Source organism: Bos grunniens, chromosome 24, assembly GCF_055505025.1.
Source record: "Bos grunniens cultivar Pamir isolate PY7600 chromosome 24, Bosgru_T2T1.0, whole genome shotgun sequence".
In the NCBI taxonomy this organism is placed as follows: Eukaryota; Metazoa; Chordata; class Mammalia; order Artiodactyla; family Bovidae; genus Bos; species Bos grunniens.
The window spans coordinates 47,251,392-47,273,323 of record NC_141188.1 but is presented as its reverse complement, the minus strand read 5'-3'; the positions used below and the strand labels follow the sequence as shown (position 1 = coordinate 47,273,323).

The following is a 21,932-nucleotide window of genomic DNA, read 5'->3' as shown; positions in this document are numbered from 1 at the left end:
TTCACTTTCACTTCTTACCAAGGTTCTGCCTTAACACTTATAAACTTTCTTACCTAGATCTTCTCATTTGAAAGAAGATAATTTCCTATTTTTAGTGAGAATTTAATGATCAAAATCCAGTTTCTCAGATAACATTCATTGATTTTTCTTTCTACTATTATACATGGCTAGTGTACTGGTAAACATTTTTTTTTCCCTTGCAGCTAGTTATCTGCCTGCCCTAGTGTGTCTTTATGGTCCAAATCCAGATTTGACATGCTTGTCCAGGATTGGCCAGGAACTAAATTTACTAAAACACCTTCTCTTTAAAAGGAGTTGAGAATTTTCAGTGGACACTCCTTAGAATGACACGTGGTAGCTGTGGGATCATGTCTGTATATTTACCCAGCTGTTCATTCAGAAGCAGGAGCGCCTTCACACTCAATGTGCTCTTCCTGGAACTTGTGGGAGGTGGGAGATGGTGGTAAATGATGTGGACGTGCAGAGACCGAACAGTCCTTCTGGAAAGAGCTTCTCAGGTGCAAATTGGTCTTCTAAAGATTGTGATGGAGCAGGGTTCCTTCTCTCCCCCACCCTCCACCCCGCAAGACTGGTCTCTCCTGAGAGAGGAGTCTTTTTTTTCCTGTTGGTTTCCTGCATTTAATCCCAAAGATGGGTAATGGTTAAAGACTCTGGAATGGTGCCTTAGCTCTCACTGGATGTTGAGTGGATTCAGGAACCTAGGGTGGGAACGCCGGCAGTGCTGTTGACTCAGAAAAGGCCGAGAGTGGAAGGCATTGTGCATCGCCCACATTGGTGATTTCCTGACACTGGCTGTGTGTCAGGACCACCTGGGCAGCCTTGCCCCCATCCACACCCAGCTGTCCAAATGTTTAGAGCCTCCGTGGTGATTCCGACGTACAGCCAGAGCGGGGAACTACTGCTCTGGGTGGAATTTCTGAGGCGCTTATTTGCTAACTGTTTAGGATGTGTAAGAGGGTAGAACTGAGTGGCTTTAGGAAATTATGAATAAATTGCATTAGACCCTTGTTGAAATTGAGGTGATAATTCTTCAGAATCTCTGGGTCTTTTTACAGTATTCCATTTTTTTTAAGTAAAAAAAATAAAAATTACTTATTTATTTTTGGCTGTGTGGGGTCTCTGTTGCAGCACACAGGCTTTCTCAGTTACAGCACAGGGGGGCTGCTCTTCATTGCAGTGGCTTCCCTTGTTGCAGAGCACAGGCTCTAGGGCACTTGGGCTTCAGGAGCACATAGGCTCAGTAGTTGGGGCAAGCAGGCTTTAGAGCTTGGGCTCACTACTGTGGAGCATAGGCTTAGTTGCCCTGTGGCACATGGAATCTTCCTGGACCAGAGATTGAACCTGTGTCCCCTGCATTGGCAGGCAGATTCTTAACCACTGGACCATCAGGGAAGCCCCAGTATTCCCTTTTGAATGTAGCATATCTTAGGTCACAAATCAATTTGGTTTCTAAGGAGACTTTAGTGCTGTGTATCAAACAAAAAAGGCTTCCCTGGTGGCTCAGTGAAGAATCCACCAACAGTGCAGGAGGCATGGGTTTGATCCCTGGGTTGGGAAGATCCCCTGGAAAAGGAAATGGCAACCCACTCCAGTATTCTTGCCTGGGAAATCCCATGAACAGAGGAGACTGGCGGGCTACAGTCCTTGGGGTCTCTAAAAGAGTCATACTTGACTTAGCAATTAAACAACAACAGTTGAATAAAACCCGCCAACTATTTCCTGTATGTGAGCTCTGTGTATGACTACTGTTACTTTTATCCTGTTTTCAATGGTTCTGATTGATGACAGACCTTCAGATATCCATAGCAAATGCTAATTGCTTCTTAATAAGTCAGTTGACTATTGCAGTAAACTTTAATTTGGGGGAAAGAAGAGGCTTATAGGTAAAATAACTTGGACTTGAGTGCATGGCTCTTTAATTGATACTGTCAAAGCACTGAGATTTACGGTAAGATCCCTATTCTAGAGGAATTCATCTTCTTTGGGATAGAAATCTAATGAGAGCAGTTTCAGCCACTGAAGAATGGATATGACTTGGTACACATAAAATTGTACGTGCAGTGTTAGGGGATTTATAGGTCATTTAGCAGAACTGATAGTGTAAATCTCTGTCCTGGAGAAGTCCATGAGGACTCATGAGAATACAGCTTGTGTACCCCTGAGACCTGTGACAATGCAGCTCCTGTAACTCTATACCATGGTGTCATCTCGTCAAATCAACTGTTAAGACTGCATCTTTTTCCTTAGGATGAAGACCCTGAGACCAGTTGGATTCTCCTTAATGAAGATGACTTGGTTATTCTTCTGTCACAGTTCCCATTTCATGAACTGTTTCAACATCTTCTTGGGTTTAAAGCAAAAGGTAGACTAATTTCTTTTGTCTTATATAAAATGTGGCAGTGGCAAGCTCAAACACAGGAACTTAGCATCAGGTCTTACATCTTGAGTGGGCTCCTGATTTTGGGTTCCCCTATGCCTGGCTGTACTATGCAGAGATGATTGTGTCTCTGTGGTGAGGCTTCTTTCCCCTCTCTTGTGATTGTAGTTTCCTCTGTGGTGCTTAAATACAAAAGGTCGACTAGCTCGCACATCTCCCAGCTTTAATTAATGGTTTTGGTTTTGTACTTCATCTCAAGTTTCCCATTTCACAGGGTATAGGAGCCAGAGCATAGGATTCTCCATCTTGACTTTGTTTCTTCCTTAATATGTTGACATCCGTATCTTTCAGTGTTTTTCCATTGTAATTACAATTTTTTTCCTTTTCTTTGATGAACTTTTAGGTGATTATTTACCCGAAACAACGAGACCTCAAGAGATGATGAAAATTTTTGCCTTTGCTAACTCCTTAGTGGAACTTCTGGCAGTGGGGCTAGAAACCTTCAATAGAGCACGCTATAGGCAGTTTGTCAAGCGAATTGGTTATATGATCAGGTAATACTGCTCTTGGTATATCTATTAGCCCCAGTTAGTCACAGACAATGTATAATCGTGATGGTGGGCATTTTATTGGTACAGTTCATGTCTTATTTCTCATAAAAGTAAGAATTATTTCCTTCACCATCTACTAGATGGGAATTTTAAATAAATACTTCCAGTCAGAATATTTGGTTAATTATCTCAAATTTAACTGGTTTGCTAGACAATTGTTCTTGCAGTCAGGATCTTCAGAGCAGTTGGGTTGACCTTGGCCAGAGAGAAGGAGTCGAAGAAAATACAGGGTCTTTCCCCTCCTTTATTCTCTTCTCTTCTCCTTCCTAACTTTTGCCTAGAAATTGTCATGTAGCTGTGGAACATTGGCAGTAGCTCTCTTGCACTATTATTTCCCTGTTTTCTCTCTTACTTGCTCTTATTCTGATTTCTATAAAACACCAGAAAATTGCAGACTTCATCAATGGCTCCTGTATTTGAATTGGGAAAGCATTATCATTCATTTGTGTGGAAGATAGGTTTTTTTAAATTATCAAATAAGTAAATTCTGAGAAATGTACTGCTTTTCATTGAATTAACTTACATCCAAGAGGATTCTGTATCATCAATCTTTTGATTTTTATGGTGTATATAAAACTTAGTTATTTCATCCAACCTCAACTACAAAACTTCCCCTCCTTCTGTACTTTTGTTTGTAAAGCATAGTTGATTTTAATTATTTCAGATATATATCCATCACATTCATAAAGCCAGGTAATGATATAGGATGCCTGGAGTTGTTGAACTCTCCGCACTCAGGCTTTTCCTCCCAACACTATCCAAACAGCTCTGAAGAATGAAAGTTGCTAATGAACTTTGTGCTACTGACTAATCCAGGAGCCACCTCTGAGTCTTCATCTTGCTTCATCTCTCACACAGTTCATACAGCAGCCTTCATCACAGATGGTCACTTTTCCTTAAAGCATTTTCTTTGTTTGACTTGCAGGATACCACGTACTCCTGTTCCTTTCACTGGCTGTTCATTTTCTGCCTCCTTGGTTGTTTCAGTCTCACCTAGACTTATTAATGTTGGAATGCCTCAGGGCTTCATCCCTGGACCCCTTTCTCCAAACTTACTTCTTGGGATTTCACCCATTCCCATGTCTTTGAGTATCATCTAAACATGGTTAAAGTTCTGTGTTCTATTTCCATTTCGTACCTTTCTTCTAAGCTTGTACTGAATATATCCAGCACTTGGGTGACTTATGACCATTACAATTGAATATTCCCCAAATGGGCTCACTCTCCCCACCTTTCAAACTGCTGCTCTCTCAGTCTTCTCAGTGTCAGTAAGTGCCAGTTTTTCCGGCCAGAGCACTAGTGTCATCGTTGACTTTTCTTTTTTTACAGCACATCCAATCTAATGGTCAGTTCTGTCATCTTTTCTTTCAATACGCCATCTTTCAGCAAACCTAAGATACATTTTGTGTACCACTAAGAAAGAAAAATGGAGAAGGCAATGGCCACCCACTCCAGTATCCTTGCCTGGAAAATCCCATGGATGGAGGAGCCTGGTGGGCTGCAGTCCACGGGGTCGCAGAGTCGGACACGACTGAGCGACTTCACTTTCATTTTTCCCTTTCAAGCATTGGAGAAGGAAATGGCAACCCACTCCAGTGTTCTTGCCTGGAGAATCCCAGGGACGGGGGAGCCTGGTGGGCTGCCGTCTACCAGAGGCCACCCAGAGTCAGACACGACTGAAGTAACTCAGCAGCAAGAAAGAAAAAAATGCCACCAGATTATGATGTTATCAGTCTTGATGCACATTCTCGCTGCAGAGATTAAACTGTGAAGGGCGTGCATCCTTTGGATTAGTGAAACATGCTGCTTCCAGAACCCAGCCTCTGCTCACTGTGTTCACTGCTGCCACCACAGTTCATTTTTAGTCATGTCTCACCGATTATCACAGTAGCCACCTGACTTGTCTTGCCGCTTTTGCCCTCCCTCCTCTGCACCGCCAGCTTATTCTTACAACAGCTACCAGTGTTTCTTGTAAATCGTGAGTCAGCTCATATCACTCCTCTGCTCAGACCCAGCTGCTCCCAGTCTCATTCAGAGTAAAAGCCAGTATGCACAGTGGCCTACAGGACTCTTCATGGCTGGTTTCTTGTCTCTCTGATTTCCTCTCCGTTCTCTCTCTCATTTCCTTTACTTTAGCACACTGGCTGCCTTGCTGTTCCTCCAACACAGTGAACACACCTCAGAGCCTTCACACTGGTTGCTTCTTCAGCCTGGGTGCTCTTCCTTTAGATAGCCCGAGACTGCATCCAGTCTTTACTCACGGGTCCCTCTTCAGTGAGGCCCGTCCTCACCAACATGCCCGAAAACCTTTATTTTTTGCTCCTACTGATTTTTTTCAGTGTCATTTATAACCATGTGACAGACTGTGCATTTTGTTTTGTTTATTGTCTGTGTGCCCTCCACTCAACGTCATCTCCATGAGGGGAAGGTTTTTTCCCTCCATTGCATCCCTTTAGCACCTAGAAGGTAGTACCCAACAAAGAAGTGCTGACTGGGGTAATGTTTCAAATGTAAAGTTGCCGGTGTTGAGTGCATTCACAGAGAAGGCCGCGCTGTCTTTCTTCATGCTCAGGATGACCCTTGGTTATGTGAGCGACCACTGGGCCCAGTATGTGAGCCACAACCAAGGCTCGGGATTGGCCCTGCAGCCCTACTCCATGGAGAAACTACAGGTTGAATTCGATGAGCTCTTTTTGAGAGCTGTTCTACATGTCCTGAAAGCCAAAAGGTAAGATGTATGATGATAACTGTCGAGAAATAGCTCCTTGGCTAGCGAGGAAGACTGGCGTGAAAGTCATTGACTGAAGTAGGGCTCTTATAATAACATCAGCGTATTTCATCTGTTTTTTACCTTGGGTTGATGTTTGGGATTTAGTTTCCTTGTCTGTAGTATTGCCTGAAATGATCTTGACTTTCAGGTTTCCTTCAGTCTTAAAAATAAGCTGATTGTGCTACCTCAGTTTTGCCACTCTGAACTTCTGGGGTAACTTTGAGCAGGGGATGAATTGTATTTCATACCCTGCTCTAGTGTCCCCAGTGGGGCAGAGTAGGCACTTAGAACGTTGTTCAAGTTGTCCAACTGTATGGGATTTAAAGTCTAGGACTGTCTTGGATCTGGGGTCCTCCTCCACCACCTTGACTGCATTCTCATCTCGCCATTGTTGCTGCTGCTTACAGCCTAGGATACATTTTTTGGCAGAGGTGGGGACATGACCACTCATCTGCACTGTCTTCCCTGTTTTTGCCGAAGTGTGGGAGTGGGTTTTGCTTCAGCAGTCTGCCCGCCCACCCCCCCACCCCCCAGCTCCACTCATGAACTGCTGGATCCCTTTCTGAGCCGTTGCCCTTCTTGCTATGGCCTCACAGTCTCGCCTGTCATTTATGTGTGCTGTGTGGTGGCTTTGAGTCCGGGTCTGCCAAGACTGTTACCTTGGGCGAATCACTTAATGTTTTGGTCTCACTTTGTGCATTAATTAAGTGGAGATGACGATGATGATACAACTTGTTCCATTGACCTCATGGATATGTTATGAGGATGAAAGGCAATAATACGTGGAAAGTCATATTTTTAAACCATAGAAGACTTTTCAGATGTAAGTGGTGGCTGTTTTTGTGTGGTTTCAAATGAAGAACAGGATAACCACTCAGTTAGAGAAAGATTAGTATTCTTCGACTAAGTCTTAAAACTACCGTTAGGTACTTAGAAGGAGTGGGTCTAAGATAAAGAGAACTTGGGCTTAGAAATTCAGTTCGATTATTCTTGTCCATACTTGGTGGTCTCCTGAGGTGTACCAGGTCCCTGCTAGGGCTTCAGTGCAGTAGCAGCTGCTCACTGAGGCCGGCCTCCTGGTGCAGTAGCAGCTGCTCACTGAGGCCGGCCTCCTGGTGCAGTAGCAGCTGCTCACTGAGGCCGGCCTCCTGGTGCTTGGGAAAAGTCTTCCGTGTCTGATCTCCTGTCACCTGATCTTGCGTTTGTTTAGCTGAGAGGCAAAGCTTTTCTAGAAGAAAAACGGTAGTTCCTTACGAGGTCTTACGCACTGAGCTGTGAACCCTCCTGTAATATTGTTTATGTAATTCACACAGGTGGTTGCTTTAAATTTGAAAATGCTGAGAGCTGTTGTTCTTGAATATAATTTATTTCAGAACACATTATATGAGAATCAGGTATTTAAAGCTGTGAAATTTAAATTTATTTGACACTCCTATGGAAATTTCTGACGGTAGCTAGTCCCTCGACCTAAAAAAAAAAAAACAAAACCCAAACTGAAAGATAGACTACAAAAACCTAAACCAGACTTACTTCATGTCTGCTGCTAAGTCGCTTCAGTTGTGTCCAACTCTGTGCAACCCCATAGACGGCAGCCCACCAGGCTCCCCCGTCCCTGGGATTCTCCAGGCAAGAACACTGGAGTGGGTTGCCATTTCCTTCTCCAATGCATGAAAGTGAAAAGTGAAAGTGAAGTCACTCAGTCGTGTCCGACTCTTAGCGACCCCATGGACTGCAGCCTACCAGGCTCCTCCGTCCGTGGGATTTTCCAGGCAAGAGTACTGGAGTGGGGTGCCACTGCCTTCTCCGACTTCATGTCTGCTCTATAGGAATTTTGTCGCTGGAAATATTTATTGTCTGTGACATTACTTTTAAGGCCTCATTGTTGGGCAATCCTTTATATAAGAACATCCAGTCCAATGTGAGGTGTTGGGATAAATATTTAATAAGACAGAAGCCTGACCCACTTGAACTTAGAGAAGTCTAGCTTTTGCTTTTCAGAGTCGAGGTCAGTTGTGGTTTGGACTGCTAGTGGCCTGCTGGGCCACAGACATGGGTTAAGCATACACTATTTAATTTCTGTTTTTCTTAATAAACATTATTTATAATTGATTAAATTAGAGTTTTGCCCCCAAAGCAACAGTTTTGAGTGCCTCCCCATTTTTCCTTTTTAGATTTTTTGAGATAAAATTCATGTAACAAAATATTTATTAGCATTTATTGAGTATTGTTTTTGAGATACTAGTTTAAGTAGACTTGGTTTCTGCTGTCACATTGCTGTGTGCTGGTATGTGCACCTAAATTGCATGTTTATATCTCTCACTGTGTAGTTTAAGGACCAGCTGAGTCTTGAATCATCTGGGGTGACTGTAAAAAAGAGGTGCAAATTCTTGAGCCCCAGCTGTGACCTGCAGACACAGAATCTCTTAGGTGGACCTTGGGAGTCTGCCTTTTCCACAAAGTCTCAGGTGATTTTTCTGCCCGCAGTGCTGTGAGAAACAGTGATAGTGGGTTTGATCATGCCATAGTCAGGTGTGGTTAGAATTTCATAGTGGTGCGGAGGAGAGGGCATTAGGGAAGGCCTCACAAACGGAGAGATGGCGCTTTGTAGTTGGGGAGTTCTCTCTGGGCTTGTCCAGGAATTTGTTGATGTTTAGTTGCTAAGTTGTGTCCGACTCTGTTGTGACCCCATGGACCGTAGCTCGCCAGGCCCCTCTGACCATGGGATTTTCCAGATAAGAATACTGGAGTGGGTTGCCGTTTCCTTCTCCAGGGACATCTTCCTGATCCAGGGACTGAACCCGGGTCTCCCGTGCGTCTTCTGCACTGCAGGTAGATTCTTTACTGCTGAGTCACCAGGAAAGCCCCTTGTCCAAAAATGGTCTGATAATAATACAGAGAGGGCTCTGGTTGGGAATACAGGTCTGAGCTATTTTTGGAAGGCTTTGAATTTGGAACTGTGAACTTCCTTCTGTTTTGAGGAAGGAGTTAGGGAGGGCTTTGGTCCCTCCCCCGCCTCTGCCAACTGTGCAGGTCTGGGTGTGCCCATATGTACCTTGGTGTGTGCTCAGACACACACACCCAATCTCAGCAGTCTTTCTGTTGCCAGGTCTTAAAAGGATCTTTGGTTTAAAACCCAGCTCTGCCTCTAATTAGTCTTTGTGTTCTGGTAGCCTGATATGTAAATTGGGGATAATATCAGTAATAGTGCTCGCCTTGGTTTTCGTGAGGAGGAATGTGCTGATAAATAGATGATGTGGTGATGAGAACTGTGCGGGGCACAGAGTAGGTGCTTTGTGTGTATTTGCCGTTAAACATTCTCAAGGTGTTTATGACTGAAGCATGCTAGAAGATTTAAAAATTTAAGAATTATTTTTGCCTCCTTTCTCAATATGGTGAAGTTGACTGATACATGAAATTATTCCTGCTCTTCTTAATACATGCAGACTTGGCATTTGGCTGTTTATGTCAGAAATGCCCTTCGGGACACTGTCTGTCCAGATGCTCTGGAAGCTCTTCTACCTCATGCATCAGGTGGAAAGCGGGAATCTGGACAGGCTCAGTACTGCCCTCCTGCCTGCTGAGTGCAAGAAACACCTCCAAGGTACAGCCGTGGCAGCATCCGTCTCTCTGTCTCATGCGCCTCTTCTCTTCATGGCTTTATTCTTTCTCCTTTTAGAAGGAGTAAGAGATGTTTTACTCTGTGTACTCGTGTAATCATTTTGAAATTTAAGAGACTGCTTTGTTGTTTTGACTTATTAGAATGATGATTCTAATTTTCATTATTCTTCAAATGCTCTGAAGAGTAAATTCTATAATGAACCCAATTTGGGGATAGGAAATGAAAATTGAGTTGTTAATACCCTATGGATATTTTGATAATCCTGGAAATTTGATGAACTATGTTTGATTTCTCAAATGTGTAAACATATAAAAGGAATTATTGGCTTGTTGCTTTCTTGCTGTGAAAAGTTCCACAGGGAGTATATTTTTTAAAGAGTATTTTCTTCCCTCTATAGATTTGCCTTTGAAGCCTTTAGTTTTCTGTCAAATGTGGCCATTCTGTTTATCAAGACTGCCCTCTAGTGACAAAATGTAATACTGCTTACAGAGCATTCTCTGAGGAATAGGCAAAAGTTTAGATATTGTTAATCCTATTCATCAGTATTTCACTCATGATTATAGCTAATTTCTTGTCCCAAATTTTTGTTTATAAGCAAATGTCTTTTGCGTGAAATGCCGTGTTGGTACTGAGTAGTTTCCTAGTCTTATCGGTTTTTGTTAATGGAGTTGTCCTTCATTTGGCTGATAATTACCAGGTAGCTTCAGGTGTATTGCTGAGGATGTCTTGCTCAGTGACAGTAGCAGGGCTTTGCAGTTGATAAAGCTCTTGACCAGTCACATAGCATCTGATCTTAAATAAGCTTTAGAGACAGATTAGGAAACTGAGACTTCTTAAATGTTGCCTAAGCCAACATTATATTTAGAGTTGGAATTTCAGCTGGTCCAGCCTTCTTCCTAATGCCTGTAGAAATCCATTCGAGAACAAAGATGTTTTCTATCTTTAAATATTTCTTAATACCCTTTAGTTTTATATCTTATCTATCTCTGAAAGAGTAACTAAAGTGACATATGTTTATTCTCTCCCCACTTTAATATTCTCGGACTTGCAGACCCTGAACATTTTGTGAACTTTGAGAAGTGTCTTTCTTCCATGAATAGCTCGGAAGAGATTTGCCTTCTAACTACTTTTGCTCAGATGGCTCAGGCCAGAAGAACCAATGTGGATGAAGACTTCATAAAAATTATTGTTCTGGAGATATATGAGGTTAGAATATTAAGTTTTAGAAATGAGCTAAAAACATTTTCTTTTGGTTTGCCCATCCATTGATTCTTCTGGGATCGCTTTAAAAAAATGTGACAGCCTCATTTTGTCTGCACTTGTGGAATGAGATGATCTGTAAGTAGTACTGAAAACATGAATCATACCCACCCCGTTTCTCCATGCTGTCTCTTTTCATTTGATGTCTGAGTTTTGGTAAAGAATAGACAGTCTGGCACAGCCTGACATTTGTAATTTCTATTCTGTCTGTCCCTCTGCCCGCCTTCCTCATTTCCACTCCTCTGACCCTGCCAGGAACATGGAAACCTGGCTTCCCCGCCTACTTAGATGAGATGGTGGAAATAATACTGAACCTAGAGTTAGAGCACCTGGCTTTGTTTTAACTCTGCTCCTCGTTGCCCATCTCACATCAGAGAAGATATCATATTGCTCTGGGCTTCAGTTTCTTTATCTGTAAAATGACAGGATGAGATGAGATCCTTGCTTTCTTTACTTTTTCACCCAGCCACCCTTAATGGTGGAAGAGAATGAACTTTAGACCCCTTGTGTTGAGGGACATAACTCAAGTGGTTACCAAAATGTTATTGGAGTTTGTGTGTGTACATATATCTGTGTGTATATATATAATGTACATTTTCACTGTAGGCTGTCATTTATCTGTTTGCCTTCATAAAAAATTTCTTCCAATATAAGTAAAAGTTATGTCTGAAGATTTATTGTCATCCCCCTCAATAGTACAGTTTGAGAATGATGGACTGGGTAATCTAAAGTTCTTTTCCAGAATCAAATATCCTAATAAGCTGTTCCCATTATTGTACTTTGAAAGTAGCCCTGCCTGCGATTAAGGCCTTGATGGATCTGAAATTCCAGACTAGCTTTATAATCTGCAAAAACTGAGGGGAGAACGTATATTTTCATATATATTAAGTGGCGTTCTCAAGATAATATTACTTAAGTACTATTTATGCTCTTGAATGATGGTTCAGATGTTCTGACCAGTTCTTACAGTAAAAACTGCATTCTGATCCTGTGTGTGTTGTGTATGTGTGTCCACATGTATAAAATTGAATCAGTAGTTATGCACTCTCACATTTTCTTCTTCTATTTTATTCTGCTTTCTTATTTTTCCATTCTGTCCCATTGTGTTAAAAAACAAAAACAACAACACCCAAACTGCTGGCACGAATGGGTTGTGTCTTGTAGTTTTGAACCCATTGTTTAAGAAGAGTTGGTAAATATTGATTATTATTATTATTTTTTGGCTGTGCTGCATGGCATGTGGGGTCTTAGTTCCCAGGGATCAACCTGCGCCCCCTGCAATAGAAGCACATAGTCATAACCACTGGACTGCCAGGGAAGTCTAAATACTGATGCATTAGGAGCTCTTCTGATAGAGGATCTCTCTCTCTTTTTTGGAGAGAATAGATATTTCCAGGAAATGAATTCTGATTTTAATAATTTTATTGGTTTCCTCAAATTTAGAAAAGTTTTAATATGAAGGGACTATTTAATTGTTCTGAAGACACTGGTGTTTCTTCTGAATCCAGCACTAGAAGTCACTGTTACACTTTGTAGGTTGTCTTTCTTCTCCAGTCTCTCCTGCCACCTTCCAGACTCAGGGTAGACACTCTGCTCTCTGAACTTTTGACATCCTTTTGATCACGGTGTGAACCAAGCCTCATTTTGAGATTCTTTCTGATACTTTACTTGAAAACATTCTAAATAAAGTATGAAAAAGTTTTTTTTTTTTTTTTTTTTACTGATGCTTGGTTTTAAAAATGCCATCTCTCCACGTTCCCACTAGGTGTCTTATGTCACCCTGTCCACCCGAGAAACTTTTTCAAAGGTTGGTCGAGAGCTTTTAGGGGCCATCGCAGCTGTTCATCCTGAGATAATTTCTGTCCTTCTGGATAGAGTTCAAGACACCATTGACCAGGTTGGAATGGTAAGAGCACTGATTTCGTTTGTTTCCCCTTTTGTTATTGTTGTTTATTTTGAACCTTGGAGTATTGGAGCAGTGGGAAAAATAGTTACTGGGATACAGAAAAAGTTGTTGGGATGGCTGAGCCATGGGTACAACAGAGAAAAGAGAGCATTTACTAAGTCACAGGCTCTGTGCCTGCTTGGGCATAGCTGCTGCTTATGAGAAACTGGATTGTTTCTCTTAATCTCTGCAAAGTGACTTCCCACCTCCTTCAGTAAGAGGTTTTTATTTATTATTTTCTTTTTAACTTATTTTTGGCTGCACTGGGTCTTTGTTGCTGCGCTCGGGCTTTCTCTGGTTGTGGTGAGCGGGGGCTGCTCTTTAGCTGTGGTCCATAGGCTTCTCTTGTTGCAGAGCACAGGCTGTAGCTGTGCCAGCTTAAGTGGTTGGCAGCACGTGAGCCCAGTGAGTGCCACTCTCAGGCTCTAGAGTGCTGGCTCAGTGGTTGTGGCGCACGGGTTGGTTGCCCTGTGGCTTGTGGAATCTTTTGGACCAGGGGTCAAACCCATGTCCCCTGCGTTAGCAGATGGATTCTTAACCACTGGACCCCTAGGGAAATCCGCAGGCTTTTATTTTAATTAGAGCCTAACAATAATCCATAGTTTTTATTTCATAATTTTGCTTTACCTTCATAATTCTTATATTTTTTTTGGTGGAAACAACTCTAAGAAAGAAGACCTGCTTTAAATCAATCAAAAACAAAATTAAAAGTAATAGTTTAAGTTGAGCAAGATGTATATCATTTAGTTCTGTCATTTGTCACAATCCCTTTTGTAATCTTTATGTAGTTTTTAAAAACAGTTTTATTGCAATATAATTCACATATAATTCATTTATTTAAAGTGTACAAGTCAGTGGTTCTTAGTATATTCACAGATAGGTATATATATCACCAGTCAATTTTAGAACATTTTCATCACCTCAGAACAAAACCACATACCATTTAGCTGTCAGACTTCCATTCTCTTCAGCCCTGAGTGACCACAGTCTATTTTCTGTTTGTGTTTTTGTTGTTCAGTTACTAAGGCATGTCTGACCTTTTGTGACCCATGGACTACAGCCCACTAGGCTCCTCTGTCCCTGGGATTTCCCAGGTGAGAATACTAGAGTAGGTTGCTATTTTCTTCTCCAGGGATCTTCCTTCTTCCTGAGCCAGGGATTAAACCCATGTTTCTTGCATTGGCAGGTGGATTCCTTACCACTGAGCCACCTGGGAAACCTGTCTCTATAGATTTACCTATTCTGGACATTTTATGTAAATGGAATTACAGAATATCTGATCATTTGTGACTGGCTTCTTTCACTTAGCATGATGTTTTCCAGGCCTATCCATGCTGTAGCATATGTCAGTAGTTCATTCCTTTTTATGGCCAAGTAGTATTCTATTGTTTGAGTGTATCATTTTCAAAAATATATACTTACTGAAGATTTTCTTCATCAAGTATAGCAAGGCTGTAATGAGTGAATTTCTCTCATGGCAGGTAGTCATGTGTGGTAACTTCAGGAGGAGTGTTTAAAGTTATAGTGTTTTTCTCTGGGCTTTTATTTGCACAGGGCCTTTACCTTATAGTGATTGCATCATTCCTATCTATCCATCATTGCAGGATAGATGACGGACAACTATTGTACTTCGTCAACTCATGAGTGAGCAAATTTAATGACAGATTGGTTTATAAGACTGTTTTTTCCCCTAACTGAAGAATTAAGGCTATATCATTCTTTACTTGGAAAAGTATATTTTACTTTTTTTTACATTACGAGAAATTTAATTGTGGTAAATTATACACAGCTTCCCTGGTGGCTCAGTGGTAAAGAATCCACCTACAATGCAGGAGATGTGGGTTTGATCCCTGGGACGGGGAGGTCCCCTGGAGAAGGAAATGACAACCCCCTCCGGTATTCTTGCCTGGGAAATTGGACAGAGGAACCTGGTGGGCTACAGTCCACGGGGTCACACAGAGTCGGACACTACTTGGTGACTAAACCACCACCACCACCAAATTATACACAACATAAAACATGATATTAACCATTTTTAAGTATAGTGGTATTAAATACATTCACATTGTTTTGCTACTTACCATCACCACCATCCATCCACAGAACTCTTTCATCTTGTGAAACAGATTCTGTACCCATTAAACACTAAACTCCTTGTCCCTTTTCAGCTCCTTGCAGCCAGCATTCTACTTTGAGTTTGCAAAGAGCAAGTTTTTGATTGTTCCTTTTTGAGTGGTCATCTAATGGGATGTCTTCCAAGAAAATCTACAGTGGGTCATATGAGTGTTTCAGTTTGATTGAGTTCATGACCTTTATCTGACACTTTTTTTTTCCTGGGTTTGGCCACATTTAACATTTTTAATTGGGTCCATAATATTTTCAGTAATAATTGTGCTCAGAAATATGCTTAGCTGTAAGTGTGCAAATTAGAACCATAATGTTCTTAGAGCACATCTTATAAAAGATGCCCCCCACTCTGTTTATACATGTGGTTCCTTTATGTTCGTTAAACTCACTGACATTTTTGAGGAACTTGTTTAAGCCCCCTTGCCATCAGATGAATATGATGGCTTTGAATATTTTTGCTGTGACCTTGGACTAGGCTGAAATCAGCTTCGAGCTTCAGAGTCTGGGAATGAACTGTGGACCTAAACTTTCACTGACACGGTTGGGGTGTGTCTGAAAGTAACTTTGTTCTCGAGGCCCAGCAGGAGAGGAAAAGTCATTTGTGCTATAGATGTGTGGAAATCACCCTGGGTTAGGAATAGTTGTTGATAAGGACCAAGCCCTTGGGGACATCTCAAAGTACAGAACTCAGATAAGTTTTGATGACAGCCTGAAAATTGATAAATATTTTCCTGTTGGTCTTTTTTAATAATTTGAAACATTCTGTTTTGTTAGTGAAATCATCTTCCTAATACCCTCTTCAGGTAAAATTAGTGATCTTTTGAGTTTCAGTGAATGCATAAATATATTTTAAAATACATTCTTTAAATTCTGTTTTGTTGGGAATTCTTACTAGGATTCTTCCTGTGTAATCATTTCTTTTTTTTGCTTTATTGAATGAACTAGATCTTTCATTCATTCCAGTATGAAATAGAGGTAGTAAAAGTGGCCTTACTGTGTTCCTTATAGCAGAAAAGGTTCCAAAGTTCCCCATGAAGTATCATGCTGCTGCTGCTGCTGCTGCTAAGTCGCTTCAGTCGTGTCCGACTCTGTGCGACCCCATAGACAGAAGCCCACCAGGCTCCCCTGTCCTTGGGATTCTCCAGGCAGGAACACTGGAATAAAAATAAAAATAAAAACCACTCGATCCTAGTATATTAATCTTTTTATGTGTTACTACGTTCAATTTGCTATTGTTTATTGTGGATTCATGGCAAATATTGATCTATAATGTTATTTTGTTAGATTTTGGTTTTAGAGTCATGTTGGCCTTGTAACATGAGTTGGAAAGCATTTCCTCCTCTTCTATTATTTGAAAGAATTTTTGTAAGATTGCTATAATTCTTCCTGGAATGTTTGATAGCATTTACCAGTGAAGTTATCTGGGTCTTGGGTTTTCTTTGTGGGATATGTTTTGATAACAAATTGAAAATTGTAAGCAGATAGTTTTTTTTTTTTCTGAGTCAGTTTTGGTAATTTATATTTTTAAAGGGATTTTTCCATTTCTTCTAACCAGTTGAATTTACTGGCCATTGAGTTTTTGTAACAGTCCCTTTTTAATTTTTTAATGTCTATGAGGTCTTTCTTGGTTAATTCACTTTCATTCTTGATGGGTGGATATATGTTACACTATACTTTTGTGTGACTGGACAGAAGTGCTTTTCTGGACAGATCTTGTTGCTATACTCATTGTTCTAGTACCATTATTTTGTTCTTTTTGTCAGATGCTCACAGGCTAAAGGAGAAGTTTTGTATGTGATAGATTGCTTAGGTTACTGTTTTATTCAGTTATTCAAGACCTTTATTACAAATCCTTATGAAAATTTAGCTAAGTACACACACACATACTGCACGTGCAAAGGAAAGAAAAAGTCTTTCAAAGTCATTCCTTCTAGTCTTCAAATTTTGTTTTGCCTCCAATATGGAGCAGTGCAGGAACCTGAAAAATGCTAGGATCCATGTTCTGAGCTGAGTTGTTCAATAGAGTAACCACTACGCCTATATGACTATAGAGCCCTTGAAATATGGCTTATCCAAATTACGATATGCTGTGAGTGTAAAATACTCCTGGGGTTTCTAAGACTTAATATGAACGGAAGAATAACATATCCCAGTAATCTTTTGTAATGATGTGGGAATACTGTTTTGGACATATTGGATTAAATGAAATATGTTGTTAGAATTAATTTTGCTTGCTTCTTTTGACTTTTAAAAATGGCTGTTAGAAAAATTAAAATACATTTGTGGCTTGCTTTAGATTTCCTTTGGACAGCACTATTCTAGACATTATAAAATGAACTGCTCTTCTGATCATTCTTACTTAAAGCAGACGGTATTAAGTGAACCCAGTTGTATCTTACTTTGCATATGGATTTGTTATTGACAAGTGGTGCTGTGGATTTTTGTACAAAATTTTTCAAGTATATAAAGAGTAGAGAAGAGTGTAATAAATTTCTGTGTACCTGTCATCCAGTTTTAACAAATATCAGCTCTTGGTTGATCTTGTCTTATCTTTACCCCTATCCATTTTTTGTATCTACTTCCTGGAATGCTTTAAAGCTAATAGAAATAATTTTTTAAATGCTACAGGAGAAATAATTATTTGAAGTGGTAAGTTTTTTTGTAAAATGAATGTCTTTCTGCTGATTTATCATGACTTTAAATTTGAATCTTACTGTAGTGATTTCTTAAAAATGGAAGTATACCATTTTACAGGGACTTCCCTAGTGTCTCAGCTGGTAAAGAATCCGCCTGCAATGTGGGAGACCTGGGTTTGATCCCTGGGTTGGGAAGATCCCCTGGAGAAGGGAACGGCTGGCTACCCACTCCAGTATTATGGTCTGGCAAAGAGTCGAACATGACTGAGTGACTTTCACCTTCTGTTTTCACCAGTTTACATAGGAAAAACCGCTTGACCTTTACAAAGGACTGCAAAATGTGCTTTTGGTGTATCATTAGTATTTATATTCATTTGATCTGGTTGTTCATTTCACTGTCTAAAAAACAAAACCCCACTTCCTTTTGGAGAAAACTTTTTGTAAGCACTTTAATAATGTAGTATTGTAGTAATATAGGATTGTCCTTAAATTTTGATTTTAATTATTATAATTTTTCTTTTAAATAAGGTTTCTTTATACTTGTTTAAAGAACTACCTTTGTATCTTTGGCGACCTTCTGCCTCTGAGATAGCTGTGATTCGGGATTGGTTATTGAATTATAACCTGACATCGGTGAAGAATAAATTGGCCTGTGTTATTCTAGAAGGCCTGAATTGGGGATTTGGTGAACAGGTATGTGTTAAAAACCTTCCCTAAAGACTGTCCACACACATCAGTTTTAAAGAAAGATTTTCTCAGACATTAACATTTTTAAACGTCATTTGCAAGATCTGCAGATTTTCTTAGCTGTTTCAGAATTTAGGATCTCCTCTAATTGAGTTCTCTTTTGCAGAGTGAGCATCCTATAAGTGAAGATAAACTGCTCCACACTGAAAATACTTCCCTTGCTCCTTGGGTCGTTTGTCTCTGTTGTTTCATTTCTGGCTATTTGCTGCAGCTCCTCCTAATTGCCTCTCCTGCCTCTGGTCTTCCTCTTACATTTTGTATTGTGTGTCATTGCCCGGCTTGTCTTCCAGAACACTCTGCGCTGCTTAAGAGCCTGAGCTCTGAGCCAGCCTGCCTGACTTCTGATCCCAGCTCTGCTACCTCCTGTTTGTGTGACCGTGAGCAAGCTTCCTGAACTCCCTGGGCCTCAGTTGCTCCTCTGTAAACGTCACACTGATAGGCTTACCTCAGAAGGTTGCTGTAAGGTTTCAGCAAGCTGGGACACATGAAACATGTTCTTGGCACATGTCAGGGTTTTAGTGGTGGCAGTTATTAAGAGTTTGCTACCTATCATGTCTCCAAAGATGCCATGTCAAGGAATTCTGTCAAAATCTTCCTCCCTTTTTACCCAGGCCTTATTAGTTAGCTCCTTGATCAAAATATTTAAATATTTTAAAGGGAAAGGGAAGAGAACTCAGCCCCATCTGCCAGCTTTTGTTTTGAGCAAGTCATCTAGTCCTTGCAGTCATCTTGTGTGGTGGTGTGAACATGACCCCTTTTGTACAGATGAGGAACCTGAAGCCAGGGAGCTTTCTCCCCAGCCTGTCCCTAACCATCTGGTCTGCTCATGGGCTCAGCTGGGTCTTCTCTCTCTTAAGTGCTGGTCAGTGGGAGCTGCAGGAGACTCTTTTCCACCTTCGCCTTCTCTGACTTGTAAACAGAAGCCCCCACCCTCCTCTCCCAGAGAGCTGCATGCAGAGTCCAGTCCTCAGCGTCTCCTTGCTCTTTTCTTAGTGTTTGGAAAGTCCTCTTCTCTGAGAGGATTAAGGAATGTGTTATGTCAGATGCAAAGGAAGATTGGGTGGGAGAATTGGTAGGCAACTTCAAGCTCCTGAAGGAGTATTTTACCTGTGTTGTTGAGTATTTTTAATATTTGCACTGATGACAGAAGAAAAGGGAATGTAGACTTAAATTATTACCTTCTTGTTTTGTTAATAATAGTTAAACATCTTCCTGATTCTTAACAGTGCCTTTAAACTTGTAACCTAAAGTATTTATAGAGATTTTAGAGTGGGGATTGGGAGTTGCATTCAAAGATACCTTTTATAACTGGAGTTGGTGATGATGCACCTAACTGGTGCAGTGTAGTGGTTCTTTAAAGATTTAAATTTTTTTTCCTATTTCCATTTTATAATTTCATTGTTAAGGAATGTGAGCTTTGGAAAATTTAGCTTCTGCATCCAGGATTTTTTTTTATCCTAACTAATCTTTCAGTTCAAAGGTATAATAACAAAAAAAAATCAAGATGACATGTTTGTGATTATTTTTCTCTTTAAAAGGTGTCTCTTCATCTGGATCAAGCAGTCCATGCTGAAATCGCTTTAATGATTCTTGAAGCATACCAGAAGTATCTCGCACAGAAACCATATGCTGGGCTTCTTTCTGAAAGTATGAAGCAGGTATTTCCTTCTTTTCTGTATTGAGGACATAAGTCTTTATTATAAATGACTTGGGTGGATAAAATTACAGTATTTACTCTTAGGTTTCCTAAGAACATTTCTGGCAATTTCAGATATTGAAATTGAGTTCTATGGATGAAGAAAGATTTTTCTTTAAGAAGTAGTCTATATATGACCATTTTAATATTGTGGAATTTGAGTTGATCTACAGTGGTGGGCTGGTGCTGGCTTGCACTGGCTCGGGAGAAGTGGTTATTACATTTTTAAGAACTCTGAAGCCTGGCTGTTAATCTTCGGTGGCTTGAAGTTGACCATGGTGGGAGTTTTTTTTTTTTTTTTAACTACCAGAGTTGGCAAACCCTATAAATGAACCCCTGAACTCCAACTTGTTGTTAAATTTATTTACCAGCACACCCGTTGCATACCAACTTTCGTATTATTACTCTTGCTCGAGCTGACCCTGATCAGGTTCACAAAGTGACTAGGAAATAAGCAGAAGTGTTCAGTTATGAGTGAGAAATGCTTAAATTTAGTGCTATAAATACTGAGTATCAGTACACATTGTGTCCTTTCTTTTGAGGGCATTATTGATCACAAAGAGAGAGGGGTGGGTGAGCTTACTAATTTAATGGTTATGTGAATAATGTGGTTTAAAATAAATGTTTTAGGTTTCATATTTGGCCAGTATCGTTCGATATGGAGAGACACCTGAGACCTCATTTAACCAGTGGGCCTGGAACTTGATTTTGAGGTTAAAACTGCACAAAAATGATTATGGAATACAGCAGAATTGTGCAGCTGTTCCCTTCTCCAGCACTGTGCCAGAAATGACAGAGTCACCCACGTTTCATCCTCTCTTGAAGGCTGTGAAGGCGGGCATGCCCATTGGCTGTTATCTGGCCTTAGCTATGACGGCTGTGGGCCACAGGTACAGTGTTTGGGTTGAACTTCTAGGGTTGCTGAACCTTGTAGTCAGTGCTTCCCCCAACTTCATTTTTCATATCCCAAGGTCTGAGGCCTCATTCAGATCTGTCTAGGGGTAATCAGGGCCAAATGATGAGCCTCAGTTAATAGCTTACCAAGGGTGAATGCTGCCCAAATTCATGTAGGATGGATTTGTGACAGAAAATTACCTGGGTGCATTATGAAGAGAGTTAGACCTTCACCCAGACTGGAATGTGTATGTCAGCAGTAGACAGAGTCTCTTCCTCAGAATAATGACCAAATAAAAATAGTTGGTCACCTGTGCTGAGTTTTATTTCAAGTGATGGCAGCCCATCTCAGGCTTCCTAGCTGGAGGGCTGAGCCCACCAAAGGGATGAACTGCCTGATCAAGTCAAGCGCTTCTCTTGTATGAGCCCGTAGCTGTGTCGGCTCCTTCCGCTACAGTATTTATCACAGTGTCATGTAGGGTCTGCTTAATTTTACTGAAGATATTCTATGAGGTTGGGACTCAGGAACCGTATTTGTCTTTTAATAATCCCTAATGATGAAGACTGAATCTGGTGCAGTAAGTGACTGAAGGCATGAATATTGAGTTGGTTAAAAATCCTTTTCTTTAAAGATCATTTTGCTACAGTGTATTAATTTTTTCTAGCCTGTCAATTTTTCTAAAACCTCTTTTACCCCTACTTTGTGATTCTTGTGTTTTAGATTAACTGTAGCACCTTTCTAGCATCTGCTTTCAATATGTTATTGCCCATTCAATGTATTTTCAGTGGGATGCCAGTTGTCATGTGAGCTGTTAGTGTTCAGCCTACGCTATGAAGTAGAGATACAGAACAGTTGGCGGTACTGAACAATATAATCATGGGCCGTGAAAATCGCTCAGTCATGTCTGTTCTTTATGACACATTGGACTGTAGCCCGCCTGGCTTCTCTGTCCATGGAATTCTCTAGGCACGAATACTGGAGTAGGTAGCCCTTCCCTTCTCCAGGGGATCTTCCCAACCCAGGGATGGAACTGAGGTCTCCTGCATTGCAGGCAGATTCTTTACCGTCTGAGCCACCAGGGAAGATCTGATCATGGGCTGGATGATACAAATAGAGCACTGGTTCTTAATCTTGACCACCCTTTAGAATCACCTTTGTGGTGATTCTAATTACCAATATGGGGAAGAGAGTGAGAATCCTGATCTAATTGTTCTGGGGGCCAGTTCTC

At 40.8% G+C, this 21,932-nt stretch overlaps 1 protein-coding gene across 4 annotated transcripts in view; it reads left to right on the top strand.

The window, feature by feature from the left end:
• Positions 1-21,932, top strand: part of EPG5 (ectopic P-granules 5 autophagy tethering factor) — a 132,403-nt gene that overhangs the window by 20,337 nt on the left and 90,134 nt on the right. For all 4 annotated transcript variants that reach the window (XR_015154019.1, XR_015154020.1, XM_086373348.1 and 1 more), the window contains exons 8-16: positions 2,269-2,383; positions 2,802-2,952; positions 5,582-5,737; positions 9,223-9,380; positions 10,450-10,604; positions 12,424-12,564; positions 17,895-18,059; positions 19,652-19,771; positions 20,440-20,699. Coding sequence is in view for 2 of the 4 variants with exons in the window: in XM_086373348.1 (XP_086229474.1) it covers positions 2,269-2,383; positions 2,802-2,952; positions 5,582-5,737; positions 9,223-9,380; positions 10,450-10,604; positions 12,424-12,564; positions 17,895-18,059; positions 19,652-19,771; positions 20,440-20,699 (1,421 nt within the window). In the remaining 2 variants the exon portion in view is untranslated. The remainder of the gene's footprint in view (positions 1-2,268; positions 2,384-2,801; positions 2,953-5,581; positions 5,738-9,222; positions 9,381-10,449; positions 10,605-12,423; positions 12,565-17,894; positions 18,060-19,651; positions 19,772-20,439; positions 20,700-21,932) is intronic.